This window comes from Glandiceps talaboti, chromosome 2 (assembly GCF_964340395.1).
Source record: "Glandiceps talaboti chromosome 2, keGlaTala1.1, whole genome shotgun sequence".
Lineage (NCBI taxonomy): Eukaryota > Metazoa > Hemichordata > Enteropneusta > Spengelidae > Glandiceps > Glandiceps talaboti.
In genome coordinates, this window is record NC_135550.1 from 18442081 (window position 1) to 18459642 (window position 17562).

Here is a 17562-nt window from a genome sequence, read left to right on the forward strand (position 1 = left end):
TCTGGCAATCACTGACCATGCGCAGAACGATTTTCAGGGAATCCGGAAGTAGACGGCCCAAAGTCAATAATGAATGTTGTCTTGTAAATATTGTCGAGTTTTCAACCTGTTTAATGGAATTTTAGGAATTTAAGCTATTTTCTATTATCTTAGTATCGCTGAGAATATCAAGTATGGGAAATTCTATAAAACCACACATAGATAGAGCGGAAAAGACCGGAGTTTGTCAACTTTGCGGGAGTGGTCTTTCCGAGGTAGGGCATATTTTTGTTTTCTGCAGATTTGTTGACATGACATATATTTGATGTTCCGTAAGCTTTAGCGGATATCCATTTGTGAATTCCATCTCGTAATTGACAAAAAATGTCCAATGCATCCATTAAAATGTTAAAGAGTGGAAGAATTTCCTCAAATGTCAGTGCAACATCAGTCCCCCAACGACAATACCTTGACCTACTTTTAATATTATTATTTGGACTCAGATCGTTTTATTTAACATTACAGCTTTTGACTCGTTTTATTTAACATTACAAGTTTTGACTCGTAGAGATATTCTTTAAAAATGTAATTGCTTAGTGTGAGCATTCCTGAAATTTGAAAGAGAGAGATGGAGAGCAACAAACAACAACAGTTTGCATACAGAGTGCCGTTACTTGTACGTACAAATTATTGAAAAGGGCGCCCTCAATAAACAAAGATTTTTTACTGTGACAAATTTTTCGTAAATTAGTGTTAGGCTGGTTACAAAGTGGTGTACAATGTATTGGCTATCTTACCAAGCAGCTTGCTCTAAAATTTAAACTGAACTTGTAACACAATATGTGACTTACAGTGCTTGAAATTAACTTTTTTCTTTTGGTTGTCCCAGCTACCAATTTCAGAAATTGGTAGTCCAAGGATGGTGACCGATGGTCCCATGTTCAAAACAGAGTTCCTCTATTGGAAATATATTTGTTATTAGAATACTTTTAAATCTGCCACCCTTTAAATCATCACATAATCAGTGGTAGCCAGAGTGGGCTATCAGCTGCAAATTATGGTAGCCCCATGACAAGAATTGGTAGTGTGTAGACACAGGACTACTGTTGATTTCGAGCCCCAACTTAGTACCATAGATCATTCTTGTTTTATTTGCTGTATAGAACATGAACACACATGTTGAATTCAGCTAGCTGCATTGTATATGTCATTTCAATATATAACTACAGTGGGAAACCTAGAAGAATTAGTTAATGAATTAGTTCAGAATAAATGGAAGTATTTATAAATATATTTGGTGAGCTCTACACACAAAATGTTACACAATATTGACATTATTTGCATTTCAGCATTACTGATTAATTGTAATTTACCATTCTGAAAACTTACATTTAGAAAGGGAAAAATCAAATGAGAATGTCATTAAATTTATACTGTGTAATATTTCCTTTGTATATGTTTAGGTTTATAGACTTGTACAGAGTTCCAAACATTATATACTATATTAGTCTGATGCAACATGTTAAAGGTTGTAAAGTGTCATCACTAGGGGCAGTATTCTGAAGTAGATATTATATTTGATTTTGATGTGTAGCCTAGAATTATTCAATACTTTTAAAGTTCAAGGCTAAATGTTGGTGACATTCTCTATTTTGGTTTTTAATTTTTCAATGCCTGAAAGGTTTTTACACACATTTTGGAGACTGATTCTTGTACCACCAACCCATTAGCATCCACAGCAAAATAGTTTAGCCCTTATGAGGTTTTAACTTGTGAAACCTTCACAGTGGGTAAATAAAACATGTACAGCAGTTCTTTGAAACTTGAACAAGGACAGTATTCTTGAAAATTCCAAATTGAATCCATTATGATTTTCTATATCTGGAAGTATACAAATGTGTAGTGTAGTGTAGTTGACAGTTCACATCTGTCAATGAGATGAACTAACCGGATAGGCTTGATTTATACTATGGAGGTTTTATAAGGTGCCATTTCGTATGTGTGTTTTGTAAACACATTGAATGATAGATGGCCCTGTAGGGCTACAAAATCTCTGTAAGCATAGAATTATTACCCATGATGACGTAAACTTAGTGAAATGACAGAAAACATTTGTTCAACAAATGTGTGCCAAGGTATCATGACGTGGTATGCAACATACATATAGATGATAATCTAAGTACTTTGCTTGGCCTTAGTGACTTAAAGTCCATAGTTGATTGAGACCCCCAGAGGGGATGGGGTATGTGTATATTATTTTGTCCCCCTTTTGGGCTAATGTAGACTTTTACCTCTTTCTTTTTAAGCAATGTAAAGGTGTGAATCCCTCTTTGAATGCATGTATGACCTTTGACCCCCTATTTTGGACAATGGCGTTTCTAAGTCACTGATTTTCTAGTCTAGTTCCTTTATGGTATATCATTATGATTTTACACCTCAGTTAGAGACCATGTTGGCATTCAGACTACCGATTTTCAAATTTTGGAAAACCTTCACAGCGGGTAAATAAAACATGGTGCATCAGTCCAAATTGAATCCATTATGATTTTCTATATCTGGAAGTATACAAATGGTTTTTTTTTCCCCAAAAATGTTTAATTTTTGTAATGTTTGTGCTTGCAATTTGAATCTGCAAGGTTACAAGTGTACACATTAGTTAGCCAAGTACACCCTCCTCCTGGGTTAGAACCATGAATTTACAAAGCGGATATATTTACTTATGCAACACTCTCTTTGACCATATTGTCTGCTTTTGTGTTTGCTTGTTTTTTCTAGTTTCCACCTGACTTGATGAGACTAACCAAAAATTTAAGAACATTGGATCTGTCAGACAACAAAATTCAGGTCTTGCCAAAGAGCATTGCTGAATTTTCAATGTTGAAGAGTTTACTTATGAACAGCAATAGATTAGGTAAGCTGACTATCTCATTTTATATGGTTGAAACAGGGAATTATACCATCTACATGTTATGTTTTGCGGTTATTATTATTAGACTTTATTTAAACTCAATAAAAAACTCCTGCTGAGGGGAGCCAAAGGCTCTTCTCACACAGTGTTGAGATAGATAAAATCTTGAGATAGATAATATCTTCTTTGGTGTGTTTGTGTGTGGAGGGGGGTGGTTGTGGTGGGAGGGGGAGGGAGTATAAAACAGGGACGATTTATGGCTAGGTGATACAGAATAATGTTACATTATGTTAGAGGGTCTGACCCTAGTCCAATCACTCCCTGACACCCAAGCTTGAATACATATATTTTTATTTTACAGTCACACCACTTTTTCATATTCTTGACACTATTTTAACAAGCCTTCTGTTTAACTGTGTTGTTGTTGATGTCAAAATAGCTTGTTGTTAGGTGTGCCAACCCAAACCTGACCCTAACCCAATTCTTCTGCTTGAATACAAAAATGTGTCTCATACAATCAGCCCCTCCCAGTTCTACTACATTCCTGCCCCAGCATTTTTTTAAAAATTACTTAAAGTGGCCATATGGATAAGAATTGGGTATTTATTTTGGCTTTTTGATTTATAAAACAATTTTATCATTATGGCTTCCTACTTGAACAATCAATGTGAAACAACATATACCAAGTTCTTGTTTGTAACTCAATAAATGGCAAAAGACTGATGTGTGTAAAATGTTTGTTACAATAACACACTTTTATTTATTTTTTTTTAGCTTTTTGCAATGTATTGAGTTACAAACATGTTTGTTTTTTCAGATTGATTTTTCAATTAGGAAACCATGATAAAATTGTTTTATAAATTAAAAATCCAAACTAAATACCCAATCCTCATCCATATGGCCACTTTAACAAGTTGAACTTTAATACTAGTTGATTTTTGTATAACAAGATAATTTCACATGTATAGAAATGCAGAAATTCCAGCTTTCTTTTCCCATTACATGCATTCATAACAAAATGTTCTTTGAAGTAATTTTATGAAAAATCTAACTATTTTAAAGGAAGGTCAAAGGTCAGATTGGAATTTCCTGTAATTAGAATAATTTTCAAGAATTTATAAAAACTATTTAGCTGTATAGACTTATACATAAATGGAAATGATTTGTTTACAAATGTATAGATGCCTGGTAACCATGCCTCAGATGTTGTCATTCAGAACAACATTATTGAAGAAAAGAGACATTGGTATTGACAGGGTAGTTTTTCAAAAGTTCTGTAGAAATTCAGTGAAGAATAACTCAATATGATGTTCTGGAACCCCACTGTTTCTCATTCTGAGAATCTTAAAATATTTTTTAAATGCTCCACACTGATCATACCTTCAAACGTTTCTTTATTGCATCAGTGTCTATGAATGAATGAATTAAGTTGGATTTACTATGAAACTAGATCACAAACTCTGTGTTCTATTTTTTTCTCATCTCTATTAACAATACTTTGTTAAAAAAAGAAAGAACTCTGGTGTTTTGCTTGGTGATTCATTAAAATAAATGGAAAAGTAAAATGGTTAATTATCTTCTGATTGTGAAATGCCATGCCATGCCATGCCATGCCAGCCAATGTTTGCTGTACATCACACTCTTCTAGCGTGATGGAAAATTCACCTTTATTTCATGAATGCATACCTCAGGACATTCAGGGCACATGCACTGAGCGTGATACACATACAATGAGTTGAGACTTTGTCAATTAGTATCTTATATAATGCAGGATTTTGGAACTGAGATGCTATTGTTTCAGTTGTTCACTTGTCTTTACGTTTCGACAGCGCAAATCGAACTTTCGGCTCACTAAAATAGACACTAACAAATGAAAAACTTAGATTGTTGTGACATGTTGATGTCAGCTATTGGATGGACTTTGGTACTCACATCAGGGTGATATTTCTGGTGACTTCCATGATCATGTGCCAGTATACATTTTAATGGACTTCTAATTTTACACTATCTTGATTATAGGGTAATTACTTCCACACAACTACAAGACACTACTATCACCCACTTGTGTAATTTTCCATATCAAAATTTTTTTATTTTTTTAATTTTTTTTCTTACTTATAGTTAACTGAAAACTCGATTTCCAAAGTAGTATGTGGATTAGTGTATACAACTGAATGACAGCTAACATTATTAGGTTGAACATTGTGACAGTTATCAGCATTTTTAGAGTATGACTAAAAATCTGTCTCACCATCATCATTGAAGTAGACTCTTGTCACCTTGAATTCAATAACAGGTGGGGCAGACTTCTTAGTAAACTAATTTCATAAGAATACCAATAAATGAATTTTGTCCCAAGGACAGTCATTCACAGGGATGTACCTAAACAAACGCTTCGTTTGAAAGACTTATTCCTAACACTTTTAAAAATATAATGAGTGTCCTTGAGAAGTACTACATTAGTCATATAAAAAACAACAGGAAAATTTCAGTAAGGCTGAAATATAGGGAGATATCCAGAACTCTGGCATGGTGCATTCCTTTAGAATCATCTGATTTGACTACAGGATTGTGGAAGTGCAATTAAGTACACATTTATAGCAAAGTGATCGTAACCATAAAGTAAGAGCAAACATGCATCTTATAGCATTCATGAACATTTCAATTTCAATAACAGAAGGGAAAATTTAAACATATAGCGGCTCAGACCTGGCAAGTTATGTCCACTCTGAGTTGACACTAATCTTCACCAACATAAAAAAATCAAATATGAGCAGTTAGGATGGGTGGGTTAAAACCCTAATCCTGCCACAGCCATTATCTTTTACATGAACTTGACCTGAAGAGAGTTAATTTGGGTCAGGCACATTAATAGGGTACTTTAGAGTTGACATAGCTTTTATGTCTGACACAAAGTTCCATTTGATTAAGGATGTTTATAATAAGTGTATTTAGTTTCCTAGACAAGGAGAGTTTCCAATGTCAAGTTCAGGGTTACTGCTAAATGATTGGAACAAATGAAGGCTATGTTGATATTGGATGATTTTGGTCTGTGATTTTATATCAATACTGAGTCAAGTACAAAATACGATGTGAATGTGACCCAAAATCCAGTTATTAGTTTTACGACTTATGGCACCTTTAGAGTGAAACTCACATTTGTAGTAACTATATTCTCATTTCAGAGTAATACAGTACCTAATGAAGTTCAATACTTTAACATTTTGTTGTTTTTGTATTAGGATAAGGTGATTTGTATGGTACCCATTGAATAGAAATTGGCAAAATTTCTCTATTGATAATGTTATGTATATCATCCCAAACTATTGAATCCTATAAACAACCATCATTGTCTTGTAATTGTTTATCTTGAATGCATTTTTTTTTTTTCAGCCGGACTGCCAGTGGAGTTTGGTAATTTGTCAAAGCTTGAGACTGCATCATTCAACCACAACAGAATAACAACTTTGCCAGCAACCTTCGGATCACTCAGATCTCTAAAGCGTATTTCATTGTGTGCTAATGGAATCAAAAAGTTTCCCTTAGAACTTTGCTCGTTGAAAAACCTGGATGTGGTTGATTTATCTCAGAACAAGATGACAGCTCTGCCAGATGAACTAGCACAACTACAAGCTATTGAACTTAATGTTAATCAGAACCAGGTAGGCATGTTTTCAAATTCGGTCTATTCAAATCATGACATGGTATAGCATTTCATTTTGTCTTTTCCCACATTTGCCAAACACCCCCCAAAAAAGTAATCCAATGTGATACATGTGTATATGAGTGTATGAGTTACTATGGCAACATTTGATGTTAGGGTCCTGGATTGTCATCATGTTAACATTTGCGTACTTGCAGAAATATTGATTTTCAGTTTGATAAGTGATAATTCCCATCACTTACAAATCTATTTCATGATGATGTTATATACTTATATGTTCTTTGTAGAGTTGAATTTTTGTCAATACCATCCAAAATAATTAACATTTAGTATCTACAACATTCCTTATCAAGCAATATCACATTAAGTCATTTACTATCTTTTCTCATACAGAAAAGCTTACTGTTAGTATTAGATGTGGTTTGTTGTATCATTTTCTGGTGTCATGCACTAGCTATCAAATGACATAGATGAACCAACAAATGAGCCAAGGACATGGACAGCAGGAGGTGTGGCCTTGTCCTTCTGACTTTTTCAATGATATCAGGTTATGTTTTTATAAACATAGCCCGGTAGTACTTTATATAGCTCGTTGCATTGCTACTGCCTCTTTGGAAGATCAACCTTTAAGTATATCACCCTGGTATACCCTGCACAAACTAAGTTGTATGCTAGCTACTGAATGACCTCATATATTATACCATGCCCAAGCGAAGTTGTATGCATTTGAACAGAAAATACAGGATTATGTATTTGAACAGAAAATATATGGTTGTTTACATCACAACAATGCTTGCCTACGTCATTGATTCTGTGGTGCTAGAAATATTATTATTATTACTATTATTATTAAAACTTTATTTTGGGAAAGAAAAAGAATGTAACAACGCTCAAAACATCCCATAACTTAAAACCGACCAACTGAAAAAACGATAACAAATACACACAAAAACAGAATTCAAAAAACAACAGAACTCAGAAAAAGACAAACTGACAAATACACACATGAACAAGTTATAAGCATTTAAAAATAGAACAAATCTCTATAATTTAAAATTCCTTGAGCAGAACCAAAAAATTCAGAATCACAGTTATATTCCAACTATTTTTCTTAAATTAAACTTGTACTGGTATATTCATACTGATATTATTCTCCAATATTTTTCTTCATTCAGCCAGAAAATACCCATGACAAAGTTTTTGCCACTACTCGTCTTTCAACTCATAGTAACAAGGCCCCTTAGGTCACTCATATTTTCCATGGTGAATTAAGACAAATATTGGAGAATACTATCTTAATTCTATTTATGACTATAAGTTCAATCTTCCATGCTTCTAGATTTACCATACTGCCATACTTTGATCTAACATGCTGTCCCTATGCAATGAATGTTAGAGTTTCCACTCTGTTGGAGGTCTTCCCCAAGGAATTGCCATTTTGATCAAAAAGGTCTCTGATACATACATAAATATCCAAGGTGATTCAAAATGTGTATTAACTGAAATAATTTAATTATGCATACGCATGGGTTAGAGAGAGAGTGTTTTCTTACATATTTAAATAAATCTATAAATGTATGCATGTACATACATACATAAATGTCTAACTGTAGAAGGTGAGTTATTCCTTTTTCCCATTCTCATCACGTTTGCCACCATTTTTCAATAAAGGACGAATTTGAAAGAAATCTAGAACAACTCTAAGACTCTCTGTTTATTGGGAAAAAAAGGACATCACACCTCTTTCTGCAGAATGTTAAACTGTACCCACACATCATAAATACATTATCAGACATTTGGTTTCCATAGAAACAATAAAACAAGAACAGATTCTGAGTGGGCGTGCAATCAGTTTGAATGAAATACTTAAGTGTGTTGGAAAGAATGTATAATATATCAATATGCTAGTGCTCTTAATATTTCAACGAAACTTAATTAATGTTATTATAAATTGGAGGTAATAACGTTAATGATTTAGTCACGCATTAGCTTATTTATAAAAGTGTGGCAATAATTCACTCAGCTGTTGATTAATCATAGCAGTCAAAGTGAAAGCACTGTCTGTCAAAAGTTAAAAGTCTGGAAGATGCTGATAAAGTCGAATTACAAAAAGCAATTACGTTCACAATCCACAAATGTTACATGGAGTAGGCGTCATACAAATTGGAAAAAATGAAAGTAATTTTGAGGAAGAAATACAGCTCATCTGAGAATTTTGTCTTTAAGTGAGCTAGAGAATGTATCTGAATAACAGGCATTTGAAAGGAAAATGCATTATTTGTCACAAGTTTCATGTTGAATTGATTCTAAAGCAACAAGTTTGTAAATTGAATTTCAGAGATCAAAAGTAATAATAATGGTAGTCTTTATTTGTCCAAATAAATTCGAAAATTTGTTGAATGGTTGCCACAGAGAAGCACGCTTTTGCCCTAGTGTTGAAGAAGCAGGAGGAAACCAGAGTACCCGGGGAAAACCTGCATTGTTCGGCAGGGTCAAACTGAGCATCACCCTTCTTACATACAGACCTGGTTAAATTTTAAATCAAACCCAGCCGACACCTGGCGGGTTCGAATCCAGACTGCAGAGGTAAGAGGTGTACGAGCTAACTTCCCAGGCCACTGACAACCATTGAAAGTGATCAAATATTTGATAGTATCTTTTTTCCATTAATGCTACTGATTCTAAGAGGATTTATTGAAGTCATAAAAGTTTATTGTCATTTAATTAGAATGAATTTAATGTCATCTTGAGTAGCATTGCCATGGACACTCAGTGTCCTCCCTAGAATATTTTCACAAGAGAACAGTTACAATTTGAAACCAGGAAGGGAGAATCTTGAATCTACCTTCAGTTTTGATGGTACCTTTTTTTGCACGAAATAGCAGCTTTGGAATATGGTTTATATTTCAGGGTAGTATAATTGAACGACATCAGAAAATAGGACACTTGATATTTATAATCACATGATATAATTATTAAGGTTATCATTCACAACAAAATGAGCTCTTGAAAGATATTTCTTATATTAAGAAATCTTAATTTTTTTTTCATATTTCATTCATCAATGTCCGTATAAGTAAATAGATTATGAAATGTTAACAGGTATTCCATCAATTATTTTCGTGATTAAAGTATACAGGTATTCTGAACATTAGTACTCATGAAGTAATTACATTTACGGTAGGATATTGTTTCTTAGATATAATAAATGAATGTCTGTGTTTCTTCCTACACACTGTGTTGTTATGGCTTCTGTGTTTATTTGATGAGGACTGCATGTAACCATAATTGTTTTCATTTGACACTGACCTCACCCAATAGTTTAAATATCAAATATCGCAACTGTATGGGTTTGCTCAAAGAGAACAGTTATCTGAAAATGTCAAAGTGTGAAATGTGTAATTTTCAGCCAACTGCACATGAATAGAGCCCTAGAAAGAAGGGCAGGGGTAATGTGGATAAGATTACTGCAGTAAAACAAGGCTACATGTGTTGAATGCAAATAGAGACAACACTTTCAGATGTGGGAGTGGTAGAGCACAATGTGGGAAAGTAAGAAAGTATGTCAGTGATGCAGACAGTTTTACGTAGACATTTGTTGATGTTGGGTCCACCCTGGGAAGAAAACAAGTGTGTCATATTGACTTACATTCCATTCATTTCACTTGGGATACTTTTACTGATTTCAATAGATGTTTTTAAGTGTGTACTGTAAATCGTAGAAAAGCGTGATAATCTTCTCACTTAAGTCTTATTAAATAATTAGTTTGTGCATACTGTGGTATTTGGGATGAGAGTGTATGTAGAATAGAGAGAGAGCTACCAAAAGCTCCAGCTCTCGGATACATTCTACAGGTATATAATGTATGTTTAACAAAATTTGTATTGCTTTCATCTTTCCATCACCTTGCCCTATATTAGCACCAGCTTTGTCCTAGATTCGATACTGTTTTGTCCCAGATTTGATGCAGCTTTGTCCCAGATTACTGTTTTTTCCCAGGTTTGGTGCAGTGTTGTGCCAGATTTGATACAGTTTTGTGCAATTTTGTCTTTCATGTGATAATATACAGCATACTGTGAAGTCAAGATATGTCAGCAAAGAAAAGGGATGTGAAACAAAGTTACTGATAAATGATAATTTTGTCTATAAAAATGTAAACCAATAAAATATTACTCATCAGGCAATTACAGTAACTGCATGGTTTCTGTATTCAAATATTTTGTTGTATATGGTATGTTCTTCTATTGGCTTGAAGTTGTACAATTTGTAGAAATTATTGCAGAGTATGATCAGTGTGGTGTCCTCTTTACATTGCCCCAAGCAGTGAAAAATTTGTTATTTGTGTATCCTGCTTAACTGTTAGGAGAATATACTGTTAGTATTACACAAAATAGTAAAGTTACCTACTGTGTATGACTAAGAAGGGTCTAGAAGGATTACATGTCTAAGACTTCCATCATACACCCTCCGGCTAAAAGACTCTGCCTAGACGAACTCATCAAAGTGGCAAGCATAATGACCTATTTACAATAAAACACCTCAGTAATTCCAACTTGAATAAAAACAGGAAAAGCATTGTTTGTGGAGAACAAAGTTTGCCGATTGTTTTACAGAATGATGAGCTTTACAAGTACCAGGTGATTGGCATCAAGGCAGCGGAACCGACAAACAGCCTTAAGACGACTCCAGGGGAATGAACACAAATGCATTGTTTGAAGTCCATTTGATTACTTGAATTAGGAGTAAGAGTTCAATAAAATATGAAATATGTCGGTGAAAGTACAAAGATGTCATTGTGTAAATCCATTTCACAAAAGACTTTGGTTTTTTCTTACTATTGAGTTGGTTTCACCTGATGAGAGTGCTTCATTAATACTTGTCAAAGCTTCATTCTGTTGTTCACCACTTCCGGCAGACAATACTCTTGTTCAACTGTTTTCTTTTGTCGATTCTATACTAGATTAGTATAAAGAATTCTATTATATGAATATGTCTGATTTGAAAAAAAACAGTGTCTCTTTATAAACTACTTCAGGCAGCTTAATGCACCTGTGTGTTCCCATCAGAACTTCCGACTTCTTTATAACAATCGTGTTCTGTTATTTTTCATTTCTCGATCAATGTGACATTGATAAGGTTCTGCTTAACCACTCTGTTAAGAATAAGAGCCGTTGTGTTTCCGCAATATTTCACCTGTTTTATTGATGTTGTTTTTTCTCTGATGCATGTTATTTTGAGCTGTGATGACAGACAACGACATAACTCTTTTCACACTTGTTGGCAGAGTGTATACTGGTTGATGAAAACCATGCCTCACTTGTCCTTGGTGACAAACTCATCTATTTATAAAACTTTTTACAAACTCTTGTGTATATGTGTGTGATTAACATCTGGTCCACAGATCCGGTAATAGTAGATTTATTTTGTGTTGTTAATTTTCACATACAATGGAACTTGCACGTCATAAGACTGTATTTATTAGTAAACGTTCTCCTAAAAAGACATATTAAACATGAAGTGATGGGTATGATTCTTGTTATGGATGCCAAAATAGATTTTGACTTGAATTGATGGATGTTGACATGAGCCAGACTTCAGTATTAGGCATGACTGCTTCAATTGTAAGATAAACAGTTTCAAATCTGGTATGTTTTCACACCTTGGATAGCAAGGTTGCCTGGTGACAGTTAGAAGATAACTCCATTAAGTTAGCCTTGAAAGGTGTATCTTATGAGAGACCCTCACTTTTCAAAGTCAAATATGTGGTTGGAGACCCAGTCCTTGATATTGTCAATTCATCATGATACAGCAGGAGATGAATTTTCATTGTAACTTCTCATGTATCTTAGTCTAACCATATGCTAGGTTGTCACATTTTAACCAAGTGAATTTTCTATTGAGTTCCATTTGTCTTACAGACTGCCACTTTATATGTTTGGTAGTCCTTTGTTAAATAGTTGACTATACTAGACTACTGCTAATTTCAAAGCCTGAATAGTTATCAAGTTGTCCATAGTGATACTATGTTCCATGCATCTATAAGGGAAAATGGAATGTGTTGATCATTGAACATTTAACATTTTCTTACTTCCTGTAGTGTCCTTTGTATTATAAAAAATATTCAAAAGCTCTGAACTATAATAAAGTAAAAATTAAAAATATCATGATACCAGGATTTATGCTCCCCCCCCCCCTGTATTGAAACAATTGGATCTGCTAATTTTACAACTATATGCACATACCATACTAACAACATTCTAAATATCTTGTTAGCAAAACTAATTAATTTCAATAATCTTTCCTGATCAAGACAGGAAAGGCTTCTGAATGAACTCAGCCTGTTTACTGCGCTGTCCAGATACATCGTTAGCCCGCATAACGAGGGCTAGGAGGTATGACCAGCTAATGATATATCTCAACAGCACATTAACAGGCTAGAATAAACTTGTACAATAACATTATACTTCTATGTATTTTTGACAGATTTCAAATATATCTGAATCAGTGGCAAGCTGCCCTAGACTTAAAGTGCTACGGATGGAAGAAAATTGTCTACAGGTGGATTCTATTCCAAGTAAACTGCTGATAGAGTCTCATGTATCTCTGCTATCATTGGATGGGAATCTGTTTGAAATGAAACAATTTCATCAGTTGCCAGGATATGATAAGGTAAGCATAAGAATGTTGATGCAATGTGTCAAGTATTTTTGTTTATAAGAAGTAGGTCTTGTTTTCACTTTGAGATCTTTAGCGGAAGTATGCAGACTGGTTGCAGATATGAACACCATGTGTAGTCTGGGATCAGTTACAGTTCTTCTTGCTGCTTGAATTATGTTCTAAACTATTTTGATAAAAATTTAACATATTTGTCTGAAACAGATATAGATAAATGACCACATCTTGCATGTTTGACTGACACATTTTTCCTGTCAAGGATATAAGTCGACCACTTGTTTCCACTAGTTCGTGATACTTAAGGTGTTTGCAAGTTTTCAGATGTTTGTGTTTTATTCAGTACATGTGTGTTACAGTTACCACTATACCACTCCGTAATAAATCATGTTTTTATCACAAAATACTCTACCTGTTCAGAATGCAAATTGAAAGACAAAATCCCTACAGTATCCTTTCAATTGCATATACCAAACCAAGTCACTTTGTACATCACATAGAAGCCTAAAAAAAGACAAAAGTAGTATGACTTTATCCACTGATATATATTCAGAAAGTGCATTGACCTATTTAGCCAATAAATTAGGTCAAATCAACTATACACCTTCCTCTTTGATATCTTATCTGTTGTTATGGTGATCTTAGAATAAAAATGTCAAAAATGTACATGTGTTAAACTTGTAACCTTGTTACACATATCAATGTTACCAGGACCAATATTAACGGGATGAGTCTAGTGCTAAAATCTCAAGAGCTTTCAAGATGATTTGATACCACGGCCAGATAGATGTAGACTATAAAAGGGACATGCACCAAGTTGAGATGCTGTGTTGATCTAAATGTTAAAAACTTATACAAATATCATGCTCATCTCGTACCATATTTATGTTGATTTTGAAATGAGTAACAAATCTATATATAGCACCAACAGGTTTATTAAATTTCTCATGATTTGCATAACAAAATTACGGTTTTTATACCTGACTGCTATGTTATGCTACACTATGCTACGGATGTCATGGCAATATCTCAGTTAGCATAGTCTACCTGTAGACTTGAAGGACAATGCTACTACACTATTTCTGCTCTCCTAACTGACGTTTTGATTTTTTGAAAGTACACTCTTGTCCTTCCAAGACAAATATGATTCTTCAGTTATGCTGGTCTCGAATGGAATTCAACCATAGGACGTGATTGGTCAGATATATAATTAGACAAATTCAAATTGCACAATCTGGTCACATGATGAATCCATAATTGGGTGTCGTCATGAGAGTTTTTACAAGCAAGTATAAGGAAATGTGACTGGTCGGCTCACGTACGTCAGAGATACTATTCAAATTTACGCCAATGTTTTGCACATGTTATGTGTGTGGCATGGTGTGGCTTAATACTAGCATTTTTAAAGTATCATAGTAGACTTGGAAGGATGAGTGAAAGTTCAAAAAATCAAAATGTCAGTTAGGATAGGGGAAATAGTGTAGTAGCGTTAGTCTGTCAAGTCTACATACAGGTAGGCTACAGTTAGCACAATGAAATTCATTCATATGAAACACTGAATACAAATTTTTCAGATCTGACCCATGTAGTTGAAAATAAAAAAAAACCATGTCAGATTATTGACACAAATGTTTTCATTTTGTTTTTTTTGTTAGTATATGGAGAGGTATACTGCAACAAAGAAGAAATTCCAGTGACACAATCACACGTCAGACTGTGATGGAAATAGTATGTAAGTATGCAGTTGTCATCTCTAGAAGTATCTGTGCAATGTGGAAACTCATCACTCGTTGGGGTTGACAGACTTTTATAGAAAAACTGAGTGAGCGTGCTCCAGTTATTTATTAAAAACTTCCTGACATGTCAGCTGACATGCATTTGGAAGAAAGAAATGTGTAATCAGCCACCAAACTGACAGCCGAAAGGAGATTTCTATGAAGAAATGATCAACTATTTTAAAAGATTTGTTCCATAAAAAGTGGATGATATAGTGGTATAGGATAGGGGCTGTCAATGAAGAACGGGAAATGATGTCATTATGGATTGAAAGTAGAACAGGTACATGGGAGACATATCAAGTGAACTAAATGTGGCTGGCTTTGTAAATTATTGCACTGACGTCAGTCTTATTAATTGTGTCAACCAGCTACATACACACGCATTATGTCTGACGTAAATGTTTCAACAAGTGGGCACGGTGTCTTATTTTAGATCTTGAGAAGGAAAAGTACTATTATTCCAGGAATCAGACTCTTTGCATGCTGTAATTCGTACTCAAACTTTATTCAGTAAACTCAATATTTATTCTTGCATTTTAGGATGTGTTAGTACTCGTTTGACATTCTGTCTAATATATTTAGTATGCATGTGAAGTCTTAATCAGATTATGTGATCTGTGTTGTAATGGCAAAAAAAATAGGCCAGTCTGTATTAGGTATTTGATATGTCAGCCTGCTCTCAACTGTCTCCGATCTTAGTTCATTAATCATGCGCCATGACAAGTCTAGTAAAAGACCTTATTTGTATGCGTCACCACAGTCGAAGGTTGGTCTAGTTTCCTCTCATATCTCACTTGTAGTAGCGGGTGTTACGTAAGCCGACAACGTTTCAGAATGTGACTCACCATGGCGGTTCCTGTCATATTGCATCATTGATTCTGAGTCATTCCCTATCGTTAGAAGTTTTCCATCATTTATACGCCACTTTAGTCATTCTGAACTTTAGAAGTTTTCCGGTGTTGCGTCACTGAGTCACTATGATGAGTAGACTTGTGTTACTGGTCACAAACCGAAGGAAATTTGATTACATAACATGGAAGGGTTTTTCATTTCCACATCCTCCCATAGGATTTGATACATTTGCTGTATTGTGTTCTGCAGACTGAACGTCTGAATTCAAGTTCAATTATTCAACCGAAAACATAATACAAGAATTTTCCAACTCCCTGAGTGCTTGTTACACAAAATTTATGTTCTTTCATGTCATGTAGCATGTGGATCCAATGCCAATGGACTCAACACTTGTCCACTATGGAGTGTAGTGGAGTCAAAGATCCAAAGAGTATATATGCAACATATCATGTGACTTCACATGAATTTAAATTCTCGCCTATATTTACCGCAGTGAAATGCCCTCTTTCCAAAAAAATAAAAAAATGAATAGTTGTTCATGACAGCATAAAATCTTATCTTATACCATGCACGAGCCATTTAGTACAAAAAAATATGGAATATATACTCTGGTCGTTCTACATCACAACAGCACGTGTCTATGTCATGACAACGCATGTCTACATCACTGGTTCTGCTGTGTTCAAAATATGAGTCAAAATGTTCAAAATTACCATTACTTTCACTGATTTTTCTTTGATATTACTGGCGCTGGTATAGCGACTCATAGCGACAAAGGCCCCTTATGTCACTCATATTTTCCTTGGACAAACAAAGCAAAAAATTGGGGAGTAGCATCTAAATAAACACTGTGATATGGACATTGCACACAGAATATTTTATAGTGTATCATGCATGTTAATTAGGTAGTTTGCATATTTGGTGATATCTATCTGTCAGCTATTTTTGTTCACTCATATGACTAATATACCACAGATGTTTTACTCCTTTGACAAATACTTGTCATCAAATGTATATAATGAGGTTGAAATAAAATTGCATAAAGCAAGATGCCATATGCATGTATTCTAAATTTTAAGAAATTGTCAGCACAATATGATAGGTAGTTAAGTACACACAATAGACTTGTTAGATTCCATATAAACTACCACAGTTAAATAATTTTGCTATGCATTTGTACACATTCAAAATGACACTTTTTTCCTCACAAGTTAGAATTCTTGTAAAATTTCATGAATTTCCTGCAGGTAGTAACTTAGGTTGGATAAAAGATGTATACATTTGACAGGTGACGAGATCCAGAGCTGCAATTTGACATGGTATACTATTCTGAAGTGAAACCTTCACCTTAATATCCCAGACAACAGACTTATTGAGTGTGCTACTACTAGCTAGATGAAAACATTTGATTGGAAATATTAGTACTTTATTAATAGATCATGACTTTCTTTAAATGTAAATACAAAATCTGACCTGTCCGAGATGAGACATGAGGCATTCCATGCAAATGACATAAAAGTGATAACGGAATCTTGAAATACTATGTCTTAGTAGTCCTGGTATGTGTCTTTCAACACAATTATTAATATGGATTCTTGTACAAAAATGACTCATTTTACGATATTCTCTTGCCAGCATTCTCTTTATTGTGACTTTTTTTCATCTTAGAATGTGGTTGCAATTGAAATAAAACTGTTACAGTATCATA

General features: G+C 34.2%; 1 protein-coding gene across 1 annotated transcript; it reads left to right on the top strand.

Moving 5' to 3' along the window:
* The first annotated feature begins 49 nt into the window (after window positions 1-49).
* LOC144451811 (leucine-rich repeat-containing protein 57-like) lies at window positions 50-17523 on the top strand. Its single transcript, XM_078142717.1, has 5 exons — window positions 50-254; window positions 2755-2890; window positions 6281-6549; window positions 13036-13221; window positions 14880-17523. The coding sequence occupies exons 1-5, from the start codon at window positions 174-176 to the stop codon at window positions 14919-14921; spliced, it is 714 nt and encodes a 237-aa protein (XP_077998843.1). The 5' UTR covers window positions 50-173; the 3' UTR covers window positions 14922-17523.
* The last annotated feature ends 39 nt before the right edge of the window (window positions 17524-17562 follow it).

Excerpts from the sequence above, each read along its gene's own strand:
- LOC144451811 (XM_078142717.1), top strand. The coding sequence starts at position 174 with ATGGGAAATTCTATAAAACCACACATAGATAGAGCGGAAAAGACCGGA. Across the intron at positions 2,891-6,280 it reads TATGAACAGCAATAGATTAG|CCGGACTGCCAGTGGAGTTT; the intron begins GTAAGCTGACTA and ends TTTTTTTTTCAG. Across the intron at positions 13,222-14,879 it reads AGTTGCCAGGATATGATAAG|TATATGGAGAGGTATACTGC; the intron begins GTAAGCATAAGA and ends TTTTTTTGTTAG.